The sequence below is a fragment of the Trichomycterus rosablanca genome, chromosome 2 (genome assembly GCF_030014385.1).
Source record: "Trichomycterus rosablanca isolate fTriRos1 chromosome 2, fTriRos1.hap1, whole genome shotgun sequence".
In the NCBI taxonomy this organism is placed as follows: domain Eukaryota; kingdom Metazoa; phylum Chordata; class Actinopteri; order Siluriformes; family Trichomycteridae; genus Trichomycterus; species Trichomycterus rosablanca.
The window spans coordinates 34,982,681-35,008,174 of record NC_085989.1 but is presented as its reverse complement, the minus strand read 5'-3'; the positions used below and the strand labels follow the sequence as shown (position 1 = coordinate 35,008,174).

At 40.2% G+C, this 25,494-nt stretch overlaps 1 protein-coding gene across 2 annotated transcripts in view; it reads left to right on the top strand.

Moving 5' to 3' along the window:
• Positions 1-25,183, top strand: part of atp9b (ATPase phospholipid transporting 9B) — a 67,952-nt gene extending 42,769 nt beyond the window's left edge. Inside the window, exons 15-29 of one of the 2 annotated variants that reach the window (XM_063014849.1) lie at positions 4,766-5,020; positions 9,245-9,406; positions 9,796-9,888; positions 10,981-11,064; positions 11,171-11,341; positions 11,426-11,524; positions 12,982-13,071; positions 13,203-13,347; positions 13,542-13,606; positions 14,129-14,284; positions 15,037-15,101; positions 16,509-16,617; positions 16,911-16,968; positions 17,780-17,983; positions 22,281-25,183. In XM_063014849.1, the coding sequence (XP_062870919.1) occupies positions 4,766-5,020; positions 9,245-9,406; positions 9,796-9,888; positions 10,981-11,064; positions 11,171-11,341; positions 11,426-11,524; positions 12,982-13,071; positions 13,203-13,347; positions 13,542-13,606; positions 14,129-14,284; positions 15,037-15,101; positions 16,509-16,617; positions 16,911-16,968; positions 17,780-17,983; positions 22,281-22,417 (1,893 nt within the window). In that variant the 3' untranslated portion in view covers positions 22,418-25,183. Of the gene's footprint in view, positions 1-4,765; positions 5,021-9,244; positions 9,407-9,795; positions 9,889-10,980; positions 11,065-11,170; positions 11,342-11,425; positions 11,525-12,981; positions 13,072-13,202; positions 13,348-13,541; positions 13,607-14,128; positions 14,285-15,036; positions 15,102-16,508; positions 16,618-16,910; positions 16,969-17,779; positions 17,984-22,280 lie in introns of those variants that run through there. The other variant, XM_063014850.1, reaches the window with a different exon arrangement.
• The last annotated feature ends 311 nt before the right edge of the window (positions 25,184-25,494 follow it).

Below are 25,494 nucleotides of genomic sequence, written 5' to 3'. Positions count from 1 at the left end.
GTGGATTGCCTTTTAAATCAGCGATGTCCAAACTATGGCCAGCGGGCCATCTGCGGCCTGTTACCATTTTTGAAATGGCTCGCTAGTTATTTTAGAAATAAAATTAAATTTGGCCCTCTATTAAGCAGGTTTTAAAAAAACTGCTTTAATTGTTTGAACTCTGGGTGTCTTTATTGAATTACAAATCAAAAACACTCTTTAGCTTTTTTTCCCCAACTCAAAACATCAGTGTTACTCCTACATTAATGTTCTCGAGTTTTTGGATAAACATGGTGGCTCCAAGGAAACGAAAACTAGACAGCGAGTGCAGAAGATTTCGGGCACTCTTGGAAAATGAATATCTTCCCATTAGGTGAACTGGTGAGTGAAATTGGCAAAATATTAGTTTACACAACATTGTCAAAGATACATAAAGTCACTTATAATTGTTAGTAATCAAGTAGGTCTGTTAAATTTGTATTTGTTTTATTACTAAGGAGTCTGTGGCCCGTGTTTGTGTATTTTTTACTCCATCTGACCCCCAACAAGAAAAGTTTGGACACGCCTGTTTTAAATGTTGGTAAAAGAACAGACCTGGAAAATTGGGTACATGACGAGTTAATTAAAAATATATCGGGCTGTTCAAAGCACTTATATCTGCTCTTCCTTTACATAGTGATCAGCACTTTGGCATGCATGTACGCATGTTCTATTTCAGCAACCCAGAAAAGCCCCAGAGCTTATTGATTTCCACAACATATGGAAATTGGAAATGCCACTGTGATTGGCACATTAACTGGAACTGGAACAGCCAAAATAATCCATCATTTCCTTGTTATATCTGTTTCCTTAGGGGACATTTTACACAGTGTGTAATGAAATCTGTGTGAAATTGGAATAGACAGACATCAATAAACATAATGTGGTTTATTGATAAGCTCTCTTTTATTTGCTTAGTGCAGTGATGATTGTAATTGTTTATGTAGTGCTGGATCAAGCAAAACATGGTTTGACCCATTTGTAAAACTTAAAACAAATTAGTTAAAACAGTTTAACGAGGGCGGCACGGTGGCTAAGTGGGTAGCACTGTCGCCTCACAGCGAAAAGGTCCTGGGTTCGATCCCCGGGTGGGGTGGTCCAGGTCCTTTCTGTGCGGAGTTTGCATGTTCTCCCCGTGTCTGCGTGGGTTTCCTCCGGGTGCTCCGGTTTCCTCCCACAGTCCAAAGACATGCCACTAGGCTAATTGGAGACACTGAATTGTCCCATAGTTACCTAGCCACTGGGATGCACTGACCAGTGCATTGTAGTGCCAGTCCCAAGCCTGGATAAATAGGGAGGGTTGTGTCAGGAAGGCATCCGGCGTAAAAACTGTGCCAAATCCCGCCGGCGACCCCTAAAGGGAAGAAGCCGGAAATGCCGACCCCGTAACCGAAAAACGGGACAAAAGGCTGAGGAACAAGAAGAAGAAGTTAAAACAGTTTAACGGAGGAAAATACAAACTATATATCAAAAATATGGAAAAACAATATCAGAAACATTCTCTCTCTCTCTACTTCTTTTTTTCCTCTTTGTGACTGAATAATTAGAATGCAATTATTTGTTAAAATTGCAATCAGAAATATTCAGCCCCCCAAGCTGCAAATGAACAAAGACGCTTAATAATGACGTATTTTAGAGTAGCAGGATATTTTTTAATACTGCCATGTCACAGTTATTTAACCCTCTAAATAATATTGCTGATCTTAAAACCTACTGCTAGTCTATTTGACTTAAACCTGGGTTGCAACATGATTAAACCATTGGGAATGTAATAATGACTTTTTGTGTGGTGATTGTATAATCTACCACATCTGAAGCAGAGATTCATGTGTTCAAGGTGTGTTGCAAACTTTAAACTAAGGAGCTGTCACAAAAGCTGAAAGAGAATTCCATTGCACCAATGGGCAATGGGTATAAGAAGATTTCCAAGACCTTGAACATTCCTAGAACAAATCAAACCTGCCTGACTGTGAGTGATAGTCCAAAATTTAATGTAGATGCCCTAGCGACTTCATCAGGACAACAGCAAAAAACTCAGTGTTAGTGTAAAATACCTGATGAAGGTTGGGATTGTCAGTGGCAACCATAATATCACTTAACACAGAAATACCAGGGCATTTTGAGGAGAAAAATGATACAGCAGAAAGCAGGCCCTGCTTGAAAATCAACCTTAAATCCCAGTGAAGCTTATGGTTAAACTAAATGTTTGTAGTTTGCCCTGATAGAGAACTCCTTATTTGTGTTTAGTCATATAACAGGGCTGTTAAGATGACCTAGCAAAGCCCACAGGTTTCCCATCAGCTATGATACGAAAAAAAGCAGACCATGTGTTGCGCCGCTTCCAGTCAGTCTCACAACTCTGAGCAGGTGCTCGTAGTACTTTCTATCAGTTTAAAACCTGTCATCTCTCGTCCTCTGTGGAGCTGTCTGTATGAGAGGGGCTAACCTGAAGAAATCACCTGCTCCAGTGGAGCAGAGCCTCCCTCGTCAAGCACTCACTCAAACTAGCTTCTGTACGTACACACAGCAGCTGGAGGGGTTGTGGTTATGAAAGAACAAAGATGAATGATGCTTCATTGCATCTCCCTTAATGCTGGACCATTGGTAATCATGCCATGCACTCTTTCTCTGACTACAATGTGTTACACCAGACTAAATCATGTTTAAGTGTAAAAGTTTGTTAAAAATAAGCATGCCATTTTTACTTCTGACAAAAATGAAAGCGTGCACATTTCTTTCATTTCTCTAAATGTCAGCCACAAACTTTAGTGTGTAAAAGCAACATATTTGCTGATCTTTTTCTGTGACTTAATTATTGGAATACATTTATATATTTCAGTTTACTTTAGTTTGAATTTTTTACAATTCTGGGAAGGCACAAGAATATACTGTAGGAATCTTTACTTGGTGGTGTATACGTTTTTAACACTGTTTGACTTTGTGGGATGGCCTCCCAATTACGTAATTTTAATATGATCATAGCTAGTGACAGTTCTGTGGGAGGCTAGTTTAATGCACCCAAAAGTACATGGGTAAAAAGCTTCTTGAACATGGGTGAATACTGCCAACAGTCAAGCAAGCTTTATAATCACAGTACATTTTGAGGCTGCCTACAAGCAAGAAGAAATCTCCTCTTTTGTGAATCACTTCTTGCAATTTCGAATACTTTTGGTATTTACTTTCCAATCATCTCAAATGTTAAGGTGCCTTCTCCCAGTTGCTTTTTTGACATGTGTTTGAAGGGACTTTGATCTGGACTTATTGCTGGACACTTTAGAGCTCTTCAACGCTGCTTTTTGAAGGATGCTTTGGGTCATTGTTCTGCCGGAAGACCCATGACCTCGGACAGAGACCCAGCTTTCTGACACTGAGCCCTGCATTGCACCTCAGAATAATTTATTAGTCTTTAGATTCCATGATGCCATGCACAAAGTTAAGGCTTTCGGGGCCAGAAGCAGCAAAGCAACCCCAGAACATCTGTGAACCTCCCATTGTTTGACTCCTGGGACCATGTTCTTTTCTTTGAAGGCTTTACTTTATTGTTTTTGTAAACAGTGCAATGATGAGCTTTTTGTGGTGTTTTAATGCAAAAAAACATGTAAATACAGACACATTTGAAGTTGGAATAATTGTCTGGGAGAAGTGCAGGGGTGCCAGTATTTTTTGTTTTTAGATTTTATTTGTAGAGTGAAGCTGATAGACAAAGGTTATCTCAATGGATAAAAATGATCTCCATGTCATCTAGGCATGTGACATACACCGATCAGCCAATAACATTAAAACCACCTCCTTGTTTCTACACTCATTGTCCATTCTATCAGCTCCATTTACCATACAGAAGCACTTCTAGTTCTACAATTACTGACTGTAGTCCATCTGTTTCTCTACATACCTTTTTAGCCTGCTTTCACCCTGTTCCTTAATGGTCAGGACCCCCACAGGACCACCACAGAGCAGCGGGTATTATTTGGTTGGCGGATCATTCTCAGCACTGCAGTGACACTGGCATGGTGGTGGTGTGTTAGTGTGTGTTGTGCTGGTATGAGTGGATCAGACACAGCAGCATTGCTGGAGTTTTTAAATACCGTGTTCACTCACTGTCCACTCTGTTAGACACACCTACCTAGTTGGTCCACCTTGTAGATGTAAAGTCAGAGATGGTCGCTTATCTATTGCTGCTGTTTGAGTTGGTCATTTTCTAGACCTTCGTCAGTGGTCACAGGACGCTGCCCATGAGGCGCTGTTGGCTGGATGTTTTTAGTTGGTGGACTATTCTCAGTCCAGCAGTGAGAGTGATGTGTTTAAAAACTGCTGCTGTGTCTTATCCACTCAAACCAGCACAACACACACTAACACACCACCACCATGTCAGTGTCACTGCAGTGCTGAGAATGACCCACCACCCAAATAATACCTGCTCTGTGGTGGTCCTGTGTGGGTCCTGACCATTGAAGAACAGGGTGAAAGCAGGCTAAAAAGTATGTAGAGAAACAGATGGACTACAGTCAGTAATTGCAGAACTACAAAGTGCTTCTATATGGTAAGTGAAGCTGATAAAATGAAAAGTGAGTGTGGAAACAGGAGGTGGTTTTAATGTTATGGCTGATCAGTGTATAATCTGATTAAACTTACTTTTAGTAACATTATCTGTGCAGTATCAGTGACAGCATATGTTAGCTGAATAAATTCAATACTATTTACTTTGTATTGAGTAAGTTTTAATGACTACATTTTTGTGTTTCTCCAGGTGACCTTAACTGTGTCTAATGGCAGCAGCGCCAGCTCCACACCATCCCGCAAGCCACCGGCATCTGGACCCAAAGTGCGTAAGAGTGTCAGCAGCCGCATCCATGAGGCTGTAAAAGCTATAGCCCTGTGCCACAACGTTACGCCTGTATACGAGTCTCGCACCAACAGTGCCGGCGCCGAGGCAGAGAGCACAGAGGCCGACCAGGACTTTAATGATGCAAACAGATCGTACCAGGCTTCCAGCCCAGATGAGGCGAGTGCACTTTTTATGACAATAGGTCTGTCTGAAAACCTAGTGAGCTGAATTGTTTCCTACTGCCTATCGCAGGGCAAACACACACACATACACACACCCATTCACCTACAGGACAATTCAGTGTATCCAATTAACTTGACTGCATGTTTTTGGACTGTGAGAGGAAACCGGAGCTCCCAGAGGAAACCCACGCAGGTACTGGGAGAACATGCAAACTCCGCACAGAAAGGACCCGGACCGCCCCGGCTGGGGATGGAACCCCTTGTACACCTTTATACAAATTAAAAATCAGTAAGAATTTATTTACATTTAAAAAGAGCTCTGCATTTGTCCGCCATACTTGTATTTTTTGTGAGAAAAGTCGTGCCGCACTGAATGCTGGGTTAGCTTTCACATGCTAAGGCAGCATTAAAGGCTCCCTCATTATTCAGTCAGTTTATAGCTTTGAAATACACCGATCAGGCATAACATTATGACCACCTTCCTAATATTGTGTTGGTTCCCCTTTTGCTGACAAAACAGCCCTGCAACTGGGATGCACTGTGTATTCTGACACCTTTCTATCAGATCCAGCATTAACTTCTTCAGCAATTTGAGCTACAGTAGCTCGTCTGTTGGATCGGACCACACGGGCCAGCCTTCACTCCCCACGTGCATCAATGAGCCTTGGCCGCCCATGACCCTGTCACCGGTTTACCACTGTTCCTTTCTTGGACCACTTTTGATAGATACTGACCACTGCAGACCGAGAACACCCCACAAGAGCTGCAGGTTTGGAGATGCTCTGACCCAATCGTCTAGCCATTACAATTTAGCCCTTGTCAAACTCGCTCAAATCCTTACACTTGTCCATTTGTACTGCTACTACACAACAACTTTGAGGATAAAATGTTCACTTGCTGCAAAATATATCCCACCCACTAACAGGTGACATGATGAAGAGATAATCAGTGTTATTCACATCACCTGTCAGTGGTCATAATGTTATGCCTGGTCGGTGTAAGGCACCTCAGTAGGCAGCATTTTAAGGTATCTAAGAATTCAGACAGCCTTCTTCTTGGGAGCTCATGTAGGATGACATGAAAAGCTGTCTATGTAAAGAGCTCACTAGGTTTTCAGACAGACCACTGCTTTGCAAGTTCTATTAATGTCACATATTCTGTTTTAATTATTTGATTGATTACAGGCATCTTAAACATTCACATCATTATCCAAGTAGGTTTCTTCAGAAAGACCTGTATTCCTCATTAGCCTTATAAGTTTCTAACTGCAAAGATTGTTCTTGTATTTTAGTGTTTAACGTTTGAGAAGGGACTAAAGGGGCTGCACAATAGTATTTCTTTTACATGTTTTGCACAATTGTTTATTACAACTGTTTGGTCAAATTAGGAATAGTTAATCCGTTTTTGTTCCTTATTTACCAATGCATTCATCTTCATTTTTTTCCCTGTTAGGGGGCGGGCGGGCTGTCTGTAGACATACATGTATTGTAAAGGCTAAAAGAAAAATACCTGTCCATCCGTTTGAGTGGAATTGCCTGTCTTCTCTTCTCTCTTGATATGTCTATTTATTTCCTTTAATGCTCACCTCTTATCTCCTCTATCGTCTCTGCTCTCCAAGTGATCAATATTTAATTTTCTCAGGGGCACCGTGCTCACTGTTTAGTCCTGGTCTCTCTCTCTTTCTCTCTCTTCGTGTGCGTGTGTTTTAGTGACAGCCTTGTCAGTCTTTGTCCTCAAAGAGGCCAAGGCTTCTACTATTTAATAGGGTGTTGTTGATCTGAGAAACCAAGCAGCTTTATAACTCATTTTAGTGGGAAAAATAAAACGTTGGGAAATAAGACCAAATAAATACATTTTGTTGAAGCTAGTAGAAAGGAAGAATGCAGAATGCTAGTACCGCTGAGTTTGGTCAACTGTAAAATGTGTTTGATTTGATGATTTTTTACATATTTAGTTTTTAGATAAAGAAGCACATTATTGGCTTAGCTTTGCTTTGTATACACCATTTAAATTGTTGACATTTTAAAGACTGATTAATACTATTCCAACTTGCTTCCAGTTTTACATTTACATTTTCGGCATTTAGCAGATGCTTTTATGCAAAGCGACTTACAATTATGACTGAACACGATTTTGAGCAATTGAGGGTTAAGGGCTTTGCTCAGGGGCTCAACAGTGGCAACTTGCCGTTGCTGGGCCTGAACCGGCAACCTTCTGATTACTAGTCCAGTACCTTAACCACTGAGCTACCACTGCCACCATTTTTTATTACTCAAAAATGGTGCAACATACTGTGGTATGCAAATCACTATATACACTGCCTGGCCAAAAAAAAGGTCACACACTTTAATATTTGGTTGGACCACCTTTAGCTTTGATTACGGCACACATTCACTGTGGCATCGTTTCCACAAGCTTCTGCAATGTCACAACATTTATTTCTGTCCAGAGTTGCATTAATTTTTCCCCAAAGATCTTGTATTGATGATGGGAGATTTGGACCTCAATGGGGTTCAGGTCTGGACTCTGTGGTGGCCAATCCATGTGTGAAAATGATGTCTCATGCTCCCTGAACCACTCTTTCACAACTTGAGCCCGATGAATCCTGGCATTGTCATCTTGGAATATGCCCGTCTCATCAGGGAAGAAAAAATCCATTGATGGAATAACCTGGTAGTTCAGTATATTCAGGTAGTCAGCTGACCTCATTCTTTGGGCACATTACGTTGCTGAACCTAGACCTGACCAACTGCAGCAACCCCAGATCATAGCACTGCCCCCACAGGCTTGTACGGTAGGCACTAGGCATGATGGGTGCATCACTTCAGCCGCCTCTCTTCTTACCCTGATGTGCCCATCACTCTGGAACAGGTTAAATCTGGACTCATCAGACCACATGACCTTCTTCCATTGCTCCAGAGTCCAAGCTTTATGCTCCCTAGCAATTTGAAGCCGTTTTTGCCAGTTAGCCTCACTGACTAGTTTAATCAATCCCTTGAGTTCCCTTCGCATTGTGTGTGTGGAAATGCTCTTACTTTCACTATTAAACATATCCCTGAGTTCTGCTGTAGTTTTTCTACCATTTGATTTCACCAAACGTTTAAGTGATCACCGATCACGATCATTTAAGATTTTTTTCTGACCACATTCCATCCTCGAAGATGATGTTTCCCCACTGTCCTTCCACTTTTTAATAATGCGTTGGACAGTTCTTAACCTGATTTTAGTAGTTTCATCTCCTTAGATGTTTTCTCTGCTTGATGCATGCCAGTAATTTGACCCTTCTGAAACAGATTAACATCTTTTCCACGACCACAGGATGTGTCTTTCCACATGGTAGTTTAACAAATGAGAAGCTACTCACTGCATCGGTTAAGGTTAAATAACTTGTTGCCAGCTGAAACATAATCACCCATGCAGTAATTATCCAATGGGAGGCTCTTACCTATTTGCTTAGTTAAATCCAGGTGGTGACCTTTTTTGTGGCCAGGCAGTGTATATTACAATATATAGCTTGTAGACATATATACTTACTATAGCTTGCTTATATGGGCAATGCACATTATTTGGCTACTACCATTCCTGTTATGAATCACCCCTTTTCTTTTCTAGCATGACTGTTGCACAAAGCAAGACTCTTAACTGTCATTTGCTGGCCTTTTGTCACCAATTGCAATGTGATTACCAAAAGGATATGTTATCATACTTGTGGAGGGCTGCACGGTGCCTCGGTGGGTAGCACTGTCGCCTTACAGCAAGAAGGTCCTGGGTTTGATTCCCAGGTGGAGAGGTCCGGGTCTTTTCTGTGTGGAGTTTTCATGTTCTCCCTGTGTCTGCGTGGGTTTCCTCCGTGAGCTCCGGTTTCCTCCCACAGTCCAAAGACATGCAGGTGAGGTGAATTGGAGATACAAAATTGTCCAGGACATTAAATGACTACCTGTCCTGTCATGAATGTAACCAAAGTGTGTAAAGCATGATGTTAAAATCCTAATAAATAATAATAGTAAATCATACTTGTGGAGTGTTATTTGTCTACAAAGGAGGAAAAATAAATGTATGGAATTTTATTGTAAATCAGAATTAAGTAATGAAGCTTGCATAGTGAGGGTAGCCTGTGCCGACCATGAGATTTTCTTTTAGCATTTAGAGATCTTTAAAATGAAGGATGAAGAAAAAGCCCGCACTTTCTCACCTACTCTGTTTCTTATATGTTGTGCAGGTGGCACTGGTGCGTTGGACAGAGAGTGTGGGTCTGACTCTGGTGAACAGAGACCTGACTTCTCTGCAACTCAAGACTCCAGCAGGACAAATTTTGACCTTCTACATCCTGCAGGTCTTCCCCTTCACCTCAGAGAGCAAGCGCATGGGCATCATTGTCAGGGTGCGTACATTAGAAATCGTCGATGCATATCTGTGAGCTTTTGTGTTGCATGAAATAATCAGTCAGCAATGAACAGTTAAAGATTAAATATTATTAGGTCTTGTCCTGAGCAGGAATTTTACATCCTTTGGTACTTGTGCCAAAAGGCAGAAAATAGTTACTACGGCACTTTCGGCATTTGGCAGACGCTTTTATCCTAAGCAACTTACAGTACTGTGACAGTATATATTGTCTAAGCAATTAGGGGTTGCTCAGGGGCCCAGCATTGGCAACATGGCAGTGTGGGGCTTGAACCTGTGACCTTTTGATTACTAATCCAGTACCTTAACTGCTAGGCTACAACTACCCCAATGGATATATATTGTATGTTTACTTTTTTCTCATCATAGGAGGAGGCCACTGGGGAGATCACATTCTATATGAAGGGAGCAGATGTTGCTATGGCCAGCATCGTGCAGTACAACGACTGGCTTGAGGAGGAGGTAAGTGCTTATGTCCACACTGATTAATCAGCTCAACCGTCTCCTACAGATCCACAAAATATGCCAGAGATTGTGCTAATGTCTGCACCAGCCTTTGCTTTGTTTAGAAATCCGTTTTTATTCAGATTTCATTTCTGTCAAGCACTTTATCCTGTAATTGTCGTAGCGGGAAACTCTACGACAGTCTCTTGCTGTCTTTAAAAAAACGATTAAAAACCCACCTTTTTACTAAACACTTAAGCTGACTTGTACCTATTTACTAACATTTTTTTCCATTTCCAAAAAAAAAAAAAAAAAAAAAAAACACTTTGGTTCTAACAGGTTTCAGCAGATTCGTGTTATTTGAAAATTGAAATGTTTACTATGGAAGCACTTCTGTAAGTCACTCTGGATAAGAGCGTCTGCTAAATGCAGAAAATGTAAATGTAAATTGTGCGCGAGGCAGGAATACCCTTGTATTCCATTCCTTGTCAGTCCATCACCACGATAGCATTGCTGAGATCTGAACCCGTTGGTGGGCTATTGTAATAGACTGCTGCACCAGACAAGCTATTAGATCCATGGTGCATTTTAAACATAATTGTTTTAACAAACAAAAACCTCCTTGCATTTTAAATGTAAAGCCATTTATTGCCAAGGGCAGTGCAGACAAAGCAGCTAGGAAAAGCTAGACAGCTGTTCCATTTCCCATTCTGATTATCATAATGCTATTGACAATAACAGTCAATAAGTACTGGAGGTGACATTTATTAATTAATGAGTGGCCTAAATAGAGGAAAGAGTCTGGTAGGCAGTAGGGCGCATCATGTCATAACCCTGGCCATGGGGAAAAATAAAGCATGTGCATGCACTTGTCGATAAGCTATCAGAGATCAGGATCTGCCTATTGGGTTTTTATATCACAGCTAGACTGCAGAACTGCTTCTGTTGAGTTTGGTGCCTTAAAAAACCCCTGAAGCTGTATGAATTAATACTACACTGATACACTGTGTTCATTTGTGTTCTGTATTTCATGTTTGGGTTGAAAAAACTGATCTGCTTAGCAATAAATGCTTCTGGTCCTTGTACTAGTCTCATCTGTTCATTTTTTAGTGTGGTAACATGGCTAGAGAGGGACTCCGGACACTGGTGGTGGCTAAGAAGGGGCTTTCCGAGGAGCAGTATCAGGACTTTGAGGTTCAGACACTGACTTTATTATTGACTGTATTCTAATATAGCCTGTCACTCACAAATGTCACAGTTCTTTTTTCTTACTGCTTTAATCTCTACATCTATTGTTTAGAGTCGGTATAACCAGGCAAAACTGAGCCTACATGACCGAGCTTTGAAGGTTGCAGCAGTGGTTGAAAGTTTGGAGAGGGAGATGGAGCTGTTGTGCGTAACTGGAGTGGAGGATCAGCTGCAGGCCGACGTCAGACCCACACTGGAGCTCCTCCGCAATGCAGGCATAAAGGTCTGACCTTTCAGATTATTTAAATAGTAATACTGTAGCATTGTAGACATGAATTCACTTTGTCATTTTTATTTTTTGTTACAGATCTGGATGTTGACAGGAGACAAGCTGGAGACGGCTACGTGCATAGCCAAAAGCTCTCATCTCGTGTCCAGAAATCAAGATATACACGTCTTCCGACCGGTTTGTGTTCATTTGTAAAAATTAAGCAGAACAAAAGTTAGCTGTAGAAAGCTAAAGATTGTAGCTAAAGAATTATTTTAATGCATTTAAAATGTGTTCACACACACACACACACACACACATATATATGAAATGCTGTTCAGCCCCACCTAGTCCTTTGTAAAAAGTAATTGCCCCTTAGCTACTAAATTAACTAGTTCCAAATTCATTTGACAGTTGGGTGTAATTTCACCAGTCAAACCCAGGCAGGATTACTGCCAGACCTCTTGAATCTAAACCTCACCTAAATAGAACCTGTCTGGCAATGCAAAACAGGCTAGAAATTTTCAAATAGGAGCACATGATGCCACTTTCTAAAGAGATTCATATACAGATGCCAAACAAAGCCAGTGAATTCTACCAGTTATAGCGCCATTGCGAATGCTCTGGAAGTCCAGCAAACCACATCAAGAGGCACACTCTGAACAGTGGTGAACCTTCTCAGAAATGACCCACCGTATAAACTTTCACCAAAAACACATCGACAGCTCATTCAGGATATCACAAAAGAACCCAGGCCAACATTAAAAAACTGCAGACCTCACCTGCCCTGGTTAAGGTCAATGTACTCACGAAGAGTCTGATGCTGGTGTTCCTTCATCTCTGTACAGGCACCTTAGGCTACTAACCAGGGTCCTTACACCGCGTCGAAGACCCTGCCCTCTTATTAGTCCTGTCTTTTCCCACCCAGCAGACTTAGTGGCCAAGTTTGTCTCCTGCAGGCACTGCCAACTGTGCCTGCTAGGAGGCACCTAGCAAACCGACAGCAGAGCTAAGATTCGAACTTGGTAACTTTTTAGAAAGACATGGGTCATTACAGCTTTTGTATAGCTAACACCACATTCCACATGGTGGTGGTTAGTGTGAAGCATGAATTCCAGTCTCTATTACAAAATCCTGAAGGGGAATGAGTTGGGATATACAGCACGTCCACCTCTGCATGCTCAAAAAAAAAAAAGGTTTTGGCCTGACAGTGATGTATTAGACTCATCGCAAATTATTGCTAAGGTTTGATTGCAGTTGCACAACCAGTTATTATGTTTGGTGGGTCGCAATTAAATTTTCACATGGATGATAAAGGTTTTGAATAAATCTTTATTCTCAATAAATGGAACGATCAGTTAAGTTGGAAGATCTGAAATATTTGAATGTGACATTTGCAAAAATAGAAAAAATCCGGTGAGGGGCATATACATTTTTACAGCACTGTATAAAGGAACTTTTCAACCCTCAAAACAATCATTGATAGAGCATAATCACTACTGAATTTTAACTGGAATATACATTGCGATAAAGAGGACAAAATAGTAAGGTACCAGTAGATGAATGGAAATTAAATTACTGCTTTTACACTTTTATCTAACTACCTTAATGATGATGAAAATAACATTGTTACTTCATAAAATGCTCCTGTTAAGGTGTCTAGCAGAGGAGAGGCTCACCTAGAACTGAACGCATTCAGGAGGAAACATGACTGTGCTCTGGTCATCTCAGGAGACTCTTTGGAGGTAAGCCAGTCTAAACACCGTCAATTATTGATGAGGTTTGTCTTAGGTGGGTCAAGCCTGAAACTGAGGAAGAACTTGTGTATTTTACAAAGAGAAAAAGATATAAGAACCTTTCTTGTGTGTTTTTGTAGGTGTGTTTGCGTTACTATGAGCATGAGTTTGTGGAGCTGGCATGCCAGTGTCCGGCAGTGGTGTGTTGTCGCTGCTCTCCTACACAGAAAGCCCAGATTGTCAGATTGCTCCAGCAACACACCTCCAATAGAACCTGTGCTATAGGTAAGTTCAAACAGACCCATTGTGTGGAGTATTTCCAGAGCTCCATAGTTCTTCAGTTGACACTATAAACAGCATGATCATTTATTAAGTTGGCATGCTATGTTAATGTCATATTAAAGGTTCTTATTATTGATTCCTTTAGCTTACAGTCATGTGCATGGTTAATGTCTAATTGCATCTTGATTTCTGCTTAGGGGATGGAGGGAATGATGTCAGTATGATTCAGGCTGCAGATTGCGGTATAGGTATTGAGGGAAAGGTAACTATTGTCATTACATTTCCTCATATATTCAGTCAGTAGTGCTTGTATACCATGTAACTTTGGGAACTGCACTGGTATAACTGACCTATAACTGACCTAAAGCTAGTTTAATGTTAAGAATTTACGTTCTGTTATACAGAGGGGTGCTTGGCTGGTGAAGCAGTAAAATATGGTAGCCCACTACAGCTAAAATCTGTGGTTCGAATCTCAGCGGTGCTATCGTCCGGTCAGGCATCTATACAGACATGATTGGCCATGTCTGAGGAGGAGGATGGCCAGACAGACTAGCCAATGGGATGTGCACTTCTCAGTGTTGATCCCAAGCCTGGATAAAAGAATGAGGGGTAAATCAGGAAGGGCAATCGACAAAAAACTGTGCCATGTCTAGTATGCAAATCAGAAATATCCGCTGAAAATGTGAATAATTAGCTAAGACAGGATTATTGAACAAATATATGATGTGATTACTATAGTAAATTCTGATATTGATGAATGCCTGTATGTCCTGTGGCTGTGTAGGAGGGTAAGCAGGCGTCTCTGGCTGCAGATTTCTCAATAACACAGTTTAAACACATCGGAAGGCTGTTGATGGTACACGGCCGGAACAGCTACAAACGGTCAGCAGCCCTAGGCCAGTTTGTCATGCATCGTGGCATGATCATCTCCACCATGCAGGTAAAGCAAACATTGCTGTCGAACAGTTTTAATTCTGCTCTCAGTTTAGCTTAGAAATTTAGTATTTATAAATATTATTTACAGTTATATCTTTATTTATACATGTAATAAAATCTGACATAGAAAAAGGGAAAACAATTTACATAAATAGGCAAGAAGATGTATTTTGCAGTTCTTGAAAGCATGGGTCTATAGCAGACTAGATGAGCTGTAAAAGAAAAAAATAATTAAGTACTGAAGATTATTGATTATTAAGTCTCACTTTCACTTGTTTGTTTATTAGGATTTTAACGTCATGTTTTACACTTTGGTTACATTCATGACCAAAACAGTTCGAAAGGTTCATCAGTTTGTTTTTGTTTGTTTATTAGGAATTTAAAGTCATGTTCATCAGTTCACAAGTTTTAATGCCAAACACAGTCATGGCCCGGGAGTTCAGAAACTCGGTGCTGGTGCGTCAGCGGAATATCCCGCTGTGCCACCTGGGCGCCTTTGATAACATTTCTAACTGTTGAACCTGGGGTGCCAAGATCTTTGGAGATAGTCTTGTACCATTTAGATTGCTTGTGCTTGGTGATGATAGCATTTCTGGTCTGCTCGGACAGCTCTCTTGTCCTTGCCATTGTGAACAAGGAACAGGGCATTTTTGAGTATCAACTCCACCATTTATAGGCTAATTCAAGTCATGTGAGATTTCTCAATAAGACTGTCTAGTACTTAATATGCATTAATTAGCTTTTTTTCCCCCTCAGGCGGTGTTTTCGTCTATTTTTTACTTTGCATCTATTCCTCTGTACCAGGGCTTCCTCATGGTGGGGTATGTGATGACAACTTTCTTATGGCTGTTCTTTAATGTCTGTGTCTGTCATGCAAGGTTTGCCTGACTTTTGCTCTCAGCTTTGCAATGCTGTCTGTCAGTTTGTTGGTATGACATACAGCTGTGGCATTTTTGACACCCTTGATTGTTAAGTATGTTCGAATTAGAATATTATGATACCATGTCCTAATACATTCAACAGTCATTTCAAACAAGAAATAAGGAAGACGCATAGTATATAAATTATGTGGACATATACATATTTTATCCATCTGTGAGCTTCTTGCACCTGCCTGCTGGTAGTTTCTTCCACTGCAGTTCTCTCAGGTTTTAGAATGCATGCAGGGTTCTTTTACCCAATAGCAGATTTCAGCTCTTTCCAAAGATTCTCATGCCCTTTATTGCTGGCCAAAGTCAGTTACTTTTTAACTATTCTTGTGTACTTTTAGATGTGTGATATGGGTCATTGTCTTGCTGTAGGGTCAATCTTGTTTGACTTAGGAATATATTTCTGTCTAAAAGGCTCTGATAATCACTTAATTAATGTTCGAGGCCTCTAGTTCTAGGGGGGGACAAAGCAGCCCCACAACATTATGGATTCTCCATCATGTTTTACTGTAGGAATTGTGCCGTTTCATTTATAGGCTTGATTTCATGATTTGGTTTGGTTCCATCTGTGTATAGAACATTTTCCCAGAAGGATTGTGCTTTGTCTGTGATTTATGTTTTGGCAAGGTTCAGTCACTATTTTTTGTGTCTTTCTTAAAGCAGTGGGTCATTTTTGGATTTTCGACAATAAAGCCCTGTTTTGTTTAGTGTGCAGCTATGGCACAAGTTTACACCATCACTCCAGCTGTCTATAGCTTAGCCTGAAGTTCATTGGATGTTGTACATGGTTTCTTTGCCACATTTTAATTCACCTTTCACAGGGCTCTCATCAATTTTCCTCTTTCCACATCCTGGAAGGTACTTGACTGTTCCATAGGAAGCAAACTTCTTGATAACATTTCTAACTGTTGAACCTGGGGTGCCAAGATCTTTGGAGATAGTCTTGTACCATTTAGATTGCTTGTGCTTGGTGATGATAGCATTTCTGGTCTGCTCGGACAGCTCTCTTGTCCTTGCCATTGTGAACAAGGAACAGGGCATTTTTGAGTATCAACTCCACCATTTATAGGCTAATTAAAGTCATGTGAGATGTGAGAACTGAGAACGTGCAGACAGGTGATTCTAATTTCTAATTAATCACAGGTTAGTCTGATTTTTTTGACAAAGGGTGCTATTAATCTTGCCCTGGTATTGTTTTCAGTTTGTTTTTCATTATTTTTGTGTTTTGTGCTGTTCTCTATCAAACATATGAGTAAACTGAAAATCTGAGAAAACTGTCTTTGTTCAATGTGTTTACAGCTATGCTACAATCTACACCATGTTCCCTGTGTTCTCACTGGTTCTGGACCAGGATGTTAAGCCAGACATGGCTTTGCTTTACCCAGAGCTATATAAAGATCTTACAAAGGTAATACCACATAATTTCATGAAAGCTAATAAATAAATGAATAGTTCAGTTTAATAAAAAATGAATCTAAACCAGTGTTCTGTGCAGAGGTGAGCCTTCACATATTTAATGAAGGCTTGACACATGATATACATACGTATTTTATGTCTCACTAAAGAAAAACGTTTAAACATTTTAATCCTATGATTTTTTGTGTGTTGGGATCAGAAAAATTTACATTAAAATATGTGAATTCATGGCCATTTCAGTGGCAGTAAATCTTATTCTGATTTTTATTCTCTCTCTTGCTGTAGGGACGTTCCTTGTCTTTTAAAACTTTTCTTATATGGGTCTTGATAAGTGTGTATCAAGGTAAAGAATTCAATTTTTATGTCTTTATTAATGCTGTTTTGTGTTTATTCCCAACTGCATAACAACTTTCCTCCTGGCTGACAAGTTAGATAGATATTTATGATATGTGCTGAAATAAAAAGAATAAATATGTGCGAATTTGTGTTGATTTAAAAAAAGATTAGACCTGTGTCAACTGATAGTTACTGTTCATCAGGAAATGAATAAATAAATATAACAAATAGGTGGACCACAAGGCTGTAGTCTGGTTTAGGACGGGAACCCCAAAAAAACCCACACACTGCACTTTTCTCAGTCTGTAAGCAGATGCGATTGTGCAGTGGGTTAGAGAGATCAGTGTCCCAGCCCAAGCGTGACATCCCAACAGCTCCCGCTTTTTAATTAAACCTCCACACAGAGAGAAAAGCGACAGCAGGGGCTACACAGGCGACGGCCTCATTTAATCCGGTAGTTAACTCGAAGGAATGCCCCAGGCCTCTTTCACATGAAGAGGAGCAATTATGTGATCAGTCAGAGGCCATTAGGCTAAACTGCAGTGGCGTTTGTGATAAAAAATAAAAAGTGACTGATACAGTAGGCAGGAAAAAGTGGCATCATTGAGAGGATTCAAATTCGCAGTGGTCAGAAGGTTACCTTCCAGCGAGTAAATCATGGTTGATCTGAATTATGTGGCAAGCTTTTATCTACTCCTAAAAAGAAATACAAACATAGCTAGTAATACTAGGAATTTTATGTTTTTTCTAATGTGCTATGAAGATTGTCAAATGTTTTTTAACCACTGTGCTGAATAATTCCTGTATTTCTCCACCAGGGGGTATCCTGATGTACGGTGCTTTGGTGCTCTTTGATCAGGAGTTTGTACACGTGGTTGCCATCTCATTCACAGCTCTGATTCTGACTGAGCTCTTGATGGTGGCTCTGACTGTGCGAACCTGGCACTGGCTCATGGTGGTGGCTGAGTTCTTCAGTCTCGGCTGCTATGTCGCTTCACTCGCCTTTCTCAACGAGTACTTCGGTAAGTATGACTGCAGTTTGTCCCACTGTACCAAAAGCCACGGTCTTGGTAAACCTGGCATGGCCTGCAGATATAGACTTGATCGGCTCTTATATTTTACAGTGAAATTTACCTCTTCTGGGTCATAAAATAAATATTTTACATCTTAACTTAAATAAACCCATATCCTCATTTATTTATTTGTTTTTATTTATAGCATTAAAACTTTTAACAACAGCAGGATATATAAACATGTTCTGCTGTCTGGCTCATGACCCATGAAGGTGCAACTTACACTTCTATATTATAGTCCTACACAATCGCTGTGTTAGGCGAGTGAAACTAGTCTTTGACTACTGTTGACAAAAAGTTTAATAATAATAATTTTTATTTATTAACTGCCTTTTAATCTCAGAGCTTTGATGTCTTAACATCTGTGTAATCACAGAGCCCTACTAGCATGTATTGTATCACATCCCTATATAGAAATATCTGGTTTAATACCCAAATTAACAAACAATTAGGTTACAGTAGGTCCTAAAAGTATCCAATGTACGTTTTGACCACTTGGTGGCACTGATAACTATCATTACATTAATTTGGTTCCTATATGCTGTGTATTCTGTGGTGCATAGTTAGGGCCCTACTAAATTTACAACCTTGTTTTTCAAAAATCACAGATTTCACAGATTAAAAAAAAAAAGTCACAGAAGTCATTAAATAACACTCATAAAATGAATGATAAATTACACTGATCAGCCATAACATTAAAACCACCTCCTTGTTTCTACACTCACTGTTCATTTTATCAGCTCCACTTACCATATAGAAGCACTTTGTAGTTCTACAATTACTCATCTATTGCTGCTGTTTGAGTTGGTCATCTTCAAGACCTTCATCAGTGGTCACAGGATGTGCCCACGGGGTGCTGTTGGCTGGATATTTTTGGTTGGTGGACTATTCTCAGTCCAGCAGTGACAGTAATGTGTTTAAAAACTCCAGCAGTGCTGCTGTGTCTGATCCACTCATACCAGCACAACACACACTAACACACCACCACCATGTCATTGTCACTGCAGTGCTGAGAATGGGACCTACTCTGTAGTGGTCCTGGGAGAGTCCTGACCATTGAAGAACAGCATGAAAGAGGCTAACAAAGCATGCAGAGAAACAGATGGACTACAGTCAGTAATTGTAGAACTACAAAGTTTAGCAGTAAATAAAATAAATAAACTTAAAAAGAACCTCACAGTGAAGATAAACCGGAGCAGCGCGCGTGTGTGTGTTTGTGCCTTTAGAAGAGACGCTTTATTCACAGTATCGCTATAAGTGATTCATTGATTCATGAGTCGATTCGTTTTATGTGAAGCGTAAGTTTCTCTTCTCAGTTATCTCTCCGTGTTTACTGTTATTAATTAAATGTCGTGGTTTTAAATAAACACCAGCTACTACAGAACATTTTGTGTGACTCTCTTACATTAAAAAGCTTAATTAAAAAGCTTAATTAAACTGCTATTACCACAGATCTGTAACCGAGTCAGACTCGTTCCGTCTAAGGAGTTAAAAGTTTTCTGATCCTAAAAGTTCAGCAGATGATCCTGAACTAACGAATTTGCTAATGAATAAACTTTTGCCTCTGATTGGCTCTGTAACGTTTTCTGTTCTCATCTACATCACAAGTAAGAACCGCTCACGATTTACCAAAGTGAACCAGGAGTTTATATAACGTGCTGATAGAATCGACTCAGATGTGACCGGGTTGAATTATCTTTTTAAAGTAAATATTACAATCAGCAAAATTACATCGTATGTATGATGCACAACGTTAATGATGTTATTTTAGGTCATGAAGAGCTTTCACGATGGTTTCTGTACGATTGTTGATGAATGGTGATGTGATGGTTGGTGCTTCGTAGCTCAAAGTCTGGATCAATCCACTGAGCTGTTACGCTTAACGTGATCTTTTATATATCACACGATCGGATCGGCTACTTTTAGGAAATATAGGCCGATCGCCGATAGCATATTTTGATAAAAAATCAGCCGATACCGATTAGTAGCCGATCGATCGTCCCATCTCTAAAAAATACATTTCAGAAAATGATTTTGCAAACTAGAAATGTCAGAAAAACACACCGACTTGGAGAGGTTGGTTTCTCTTTAAACAGCATTAACACTTGGTTAAGGTTTTAAGCAAAGATTGGGTTGAGATAGCTATTTATTACTTGGTAATTGTATTGGCCTTGTGGCTTCAGCTGACCCCTCAATCATTTCTTTAATATTTTGGCTTGTAAGAGGGTCCTTGTGTTTACCGCTGCAGCTCCTTGATTGCTAAGCTGTTTTCCTTCTTTCTCTCCTGCTGCTGTACTCTGTGACTTTCACACAGGCATAGGTAGAGTGTCCTTAGGAGCATTCTTAGGTAGGTCCTCTGTTGCCTTCTTGTATACAGTGTATCACAAAAGTGAGTACACCCCTCACATTTCTGCAAATATTTCATTATATCTTTTCATGGGACAACACTATAGACATGAAACTTGGATATAACTTAGAGTAGTCAGTGTACAGCTTGTATAGCAGTGTAGATTTACTGTCTTCTGAAAATAACTCAACACACAGCCATTAATGTCTAAATAGCTGGCAACATAAGTGAGTACACCCCACAGTGAACATGTCCAAATTGTGCCCAAATGTGTCGTTGTCCCTCCCTGGTGTCATGTGTCAAGGTCCCAGGTGTGAATGGGGAGCAGGTGTGTTAAATTTGGTGTTTTGGGTACAATTCTCTCATACTGGCCACTGGATATTCAACATGGCACCTCATGGCAAAGAACTCTCTGAGGATGTGAGAAATAGAATTGTTGCTCTCCACAAAGATGGCCTGGGCTATAAGAAGATTGCTAACACCCTGAAACTGAGCTACAGCATGGTGGCCAAGGTCATACAGCGGTTTTCCAGGACAGGTTCCACTCGGAACAGGCTTCGCCAGGGTCGACCAAAGAAGTTGAGTCCACGTGTTCGGCGTCATATCCAGAGGTTGGCTTTAAAAAATAGACACATGAGTGCTGCCAGCATTGCTGCAGAGGTTGAAGACGTGGGAGGTCAGCCTGTCAGTGCTCAGACCATACGCCGCACACTGCATCAACTCGGTCTGCATGGTCGTCATCCCAGAAGGAAGCTGACGCACAAGAAAGCCCGCAAACAGTTTGCTGAAGACAAGCAGTCCAAGAACATGGATTACTGGAATGCCCTGTGGTCTGACGAGACCAAGATAAACTTGTTTGGCTCAGATGGTGTCCAGCATGTGTGGCGGCGCCCTGGTAAGAAGTACCAAGACAACTGTATCTTGCCTACAGTCAAGCATGGTGGTGGTAGCATCATGGTCTTGGGCTGCATGAGTGTTGCTGGCACTGGGGAGCTGCAGTTCATTGAGGGAAACATGAATTCCAACATGTACTGTGACATTCTGAAACAGAGCATGATCCCCTCCCTTCGAAAACTGGGCCTCATGGCAGTTTTCCAACAGGATAACGACCCCAAACACAACCTCCAAGATGACAACTGCCTTGCTGAGGAAGCTGAAGGTAAAGGTGATGGACTAAACCCAATTGAGCACCTGTGGCGCATCCTAAAGTGGAAGGTGGAGGAGTTCAAGGTGTCTAACATCCACCAGCTCCGTGATGTCATCATGGAGGAGTGGAAGAGGATTCCAGTAGCAACCTGTGCTGCGCTGGTGAATTCCATGCCCAGGAGGGTTAAGGCAGTGCTGGATAATAATGGTGGTCACACAAAATATTGACACTTTGGGCACAATTTGGACATGTTCACTGTGGGGTGTACTCACTTATGTTGCCAGCCATTAAGACATTAATGGCTGTGTGTTGAGTTATTTTCAGAAGACAGTAAATCTACACTGCTATACAAGTTGTACACTGACTACTCTAAGTTATATCCAAGTTTTATTTCTATAGTGTTGTCCCATGAAAAGATATAATAAAATATTTGCAGAAATGTGAGGGGTGTACTCACTTTTGTGATACACTGTATCTTTTATGTCTCCTTTCCTCATTTCGAATACCTCTCCTCCAGAAGCATGTTCTTTTTTCTAATCACCTCTCACTCATAGTCTCATGCGATCAGCCGATGCTGACTGTGCTGTGAATCAGTGCTCTTTATTCCTCATTTCCAAAAAACATTCCACTGTCGCTACTCATCGTCTCGAGTTGTGCCACTCTGTATCCTGCAAAACATGAAAACAAACAATCTATGGTTGTACAATTGTTAATCTGGAACTTTCTTCCTTCCTTTTGTTGTTCTGCACTAGATCTGTCGTTTATCACGACGCGGACATTTCTGTGGAAGGTGTGTGTGATCACGCTGGTCAGCTGCCTGCCTCTGTATATCATCAAATACCTTAAACGCAAGTTCTCCCCACCTAGCTACTCCAAGCTGTCGTCATGAGTGGAGTTTCTGCACTTTACCCAGATGTACACATAAGGGGGCTCGCACAAGCATTTATGTACTAACATAGCAGCTTAAACAGACACCATGAACTATCTTGGCTTAGACATCTGCTGGAAATCTGGAAGCTTGATCTGGTGTGCTTTATCAAGCTGTTATGTATGTTTCATAAATGTCTCAAATGCCTCATGCTGTGGAGTATTACTTATCCAGCTGTGTATTTTCCTGGCTTATATTTGGACGATGTGATAAAGGGTAAGCAAAGACTACTGGTAATACTTGAACATGCTAAGCACAAAACGAGACCAAGAATGACTCCAGTGTTGGAACTACAAAGGGATATTCTGGAACCAGCAACGTCTAAAATGATAGACTTTTTGTTTAGTGCTTTCTTTACTTCGGTGGATGTCAGTGTTTAACCTGTGGAATTCTTTATGTTTCTGGATTGTTCTTCAGTGTTTTAGTCCACTACTACTACTACAACTTTGGCAAGCAGACTGATCTGTCAAAGAACTTCTCTTAAATCGTTATTGTTTCTTCGCTGTAAAGACTTGCAGTCATTCTTTCTGAGATTTTCTGTCCTTGTGGATTCATAAAACCACAAAGATTCTTTTTTTTTAAGATCAAATGCAATTGTTTGCTTCTCTCCACGCCTGAACATAGCACACTTTCTCATAGGCAGCTTTGAATCCCTGCATTTTCATAAAGATCCCTGATATGAAATGCAGAACCTGACGTGAAAGAAGTGCCACAGTGCTGTTTTTGTAAGCGAAGGACTGTTTCTCGTCGAATGTACAAGATTTATCCTCTTGTTTAAAATCATTACAGACAAATTTTGCATAATGTGTTATGTTGATATGTTGAGTGGATTTTTTTATATATTCCTTAGCATCCTTTTCAAAGCTAAACTTGCAGTGGTTTAGATAAATAATTCCTGTTAAAGCAACAGTATGCATCTTTTTTTATACAAAGCTCTTGTTGAAGAAATATTATGACTTTAATGGTTATGTTTACAAGAGTTTTCAGGGTGCCTATTAGCAGTGCAAGAACAGTAGGTTTTAGAATGTTTCTGACATGTCTTATAAACAAGAAACTTTGTATTGTTTAATTCAAAAACCTCTGTAGTTAGGACTGAGTGTGTGTGTGTGTGTGTGTGGGGGGGGGCTGTTTGGCTTAACGGTTTACTAAATCAAGTTGCACCTTTTTTCCCAAAACTAAGTACCCTACAATTGGAAGTATTCATGCAAGAAACCCTACATGTCTAAGAGTGTGGAGACACCCTGTTAAACTATAGGTTTCGGCTGTATCTGCTACACCTTTTGCTAACAAGTAAACATATTCTATCTATCTATATAATTTCAATAGACACTCTTAAAATGGGTCACATGCTCTATATAGGATTTCAACTTTTTAACAATTCCAGATTTCCGCCCTGCTATAGCTGCCCCAGTTAGGTGAAGGTGCAATGATTATGTATTAAAAATATCTACGAGCATTAACTCACAATACCCCGCACACACTTGCAACTGGAACCACATAGTGGTCAAGTGTGTATAGCATAAAAGGCTTGGTTGCAAAACTTACTAACAGGTTACACTGTTAAACTGCTTCTGGAAGCAGCATCTGCACAATCTGTCAGGAGCTTTATGGATTGGGTTGTTAATGGCTGAGCAGTTCACACATGCCCAAAACCGACATGTGAGTGGAGTAAAGCACACTATACTTGGACTTTGAAAGAGTAAAAATAGATCTCTGATGAATTGCGCTTCACCATCTGGTGGTCTGACACATAAATCTGGGTTTGATTAGACAAATCTGACTGTAATGTAACCATATGGGATTATGTATATCGGTGGTTTGTACTGGGATACTGCATTCCAATGGTGGGAAATGTTAATTGTACAGCATGCAACAATATGTAAGAGAACTGTGTGCTGCATTTGCAATGACCTTTAAGACCTTGCACTACCAGGCAGGTGGTAAGGAATGTTGTGTGTATGTGTGTGTGTGTGTGAAATAAGACAATTCCCAACTTGTGCCAACTTCTTCATTTTGTGTAGTGATGGATTTATTGTGTATATAAGTTCTGATTAATTATCTAGTTGCTGCTTATTTATGTTTATTGACAAATTTGGATTTTTTTTTCACTCAGTTTGAAATAGTTTTAGGGTAAATAAACCAGCTGAGGTGTTACTGTGATAATGATACAATTTTCAGTGTCAGACTGCTTTAAAAAAATAAAATAAATAAGTGATATTGATGATACTGATATTTTATGATTGTTGAAATTTTTAAGTAATAACTATGTATTTTTAATGTAGCTATATTTTTTACAAGTGAACTGTACATTTATCAGTTGTGTAACACTGTTCTGTGCACAGATCTTCCTTTGACCACTAGATGGCAGCAGTTTCTTATCGTGAATCAACAGCTTTTTATAGCGTTTCAAAGTCTGACGCAATACTGTTTATTTAATATGATGCTAATGCTTTATTTAAAATTGTCTTTTTTCCCCCTATTTTTATCAACCGTTTTGTCCTAGTCAGGTTATAAATAATTATGCTAATAGAGCGAATGGGGTAATAGCTAACATAACTTGTGTTTTGTATATGTGTGCTAAATATGAAGCTGAATAAAAGAATGTGTGCACATCAGTTACATGTAAACTCCCCTAAACATATACAGTGTATCACAAAAGTGAGTACACCCCTCACATTTCTGCAAATATTGTATTATATCTTTTCATGGGACAACACTATAGAAATAAAACTTGGATATAACTTAAGAGTAGTCAGTGTACAACTTGTATAGCAGTGTAGATTTACTGTCTTCTGAAAATAACTCAACACACAGCCATTAATGTCTAAATGGCTGGCAACATAAGTGAGTACACCCCACAGTGAACATGTCCAAATTGTGCCCAAAGTGTCAATATTTTGTGTGACCACCATTATTATGCAGCACTGCCTTAACCCTCCTGGGCATGGAATTCACCAGAGCTGCACAGGTTGCTACTGGAATCCTCTTCCACTCCTCCATGATGACATCACGGAGCTGGTGGATGTTAGACACCTTGA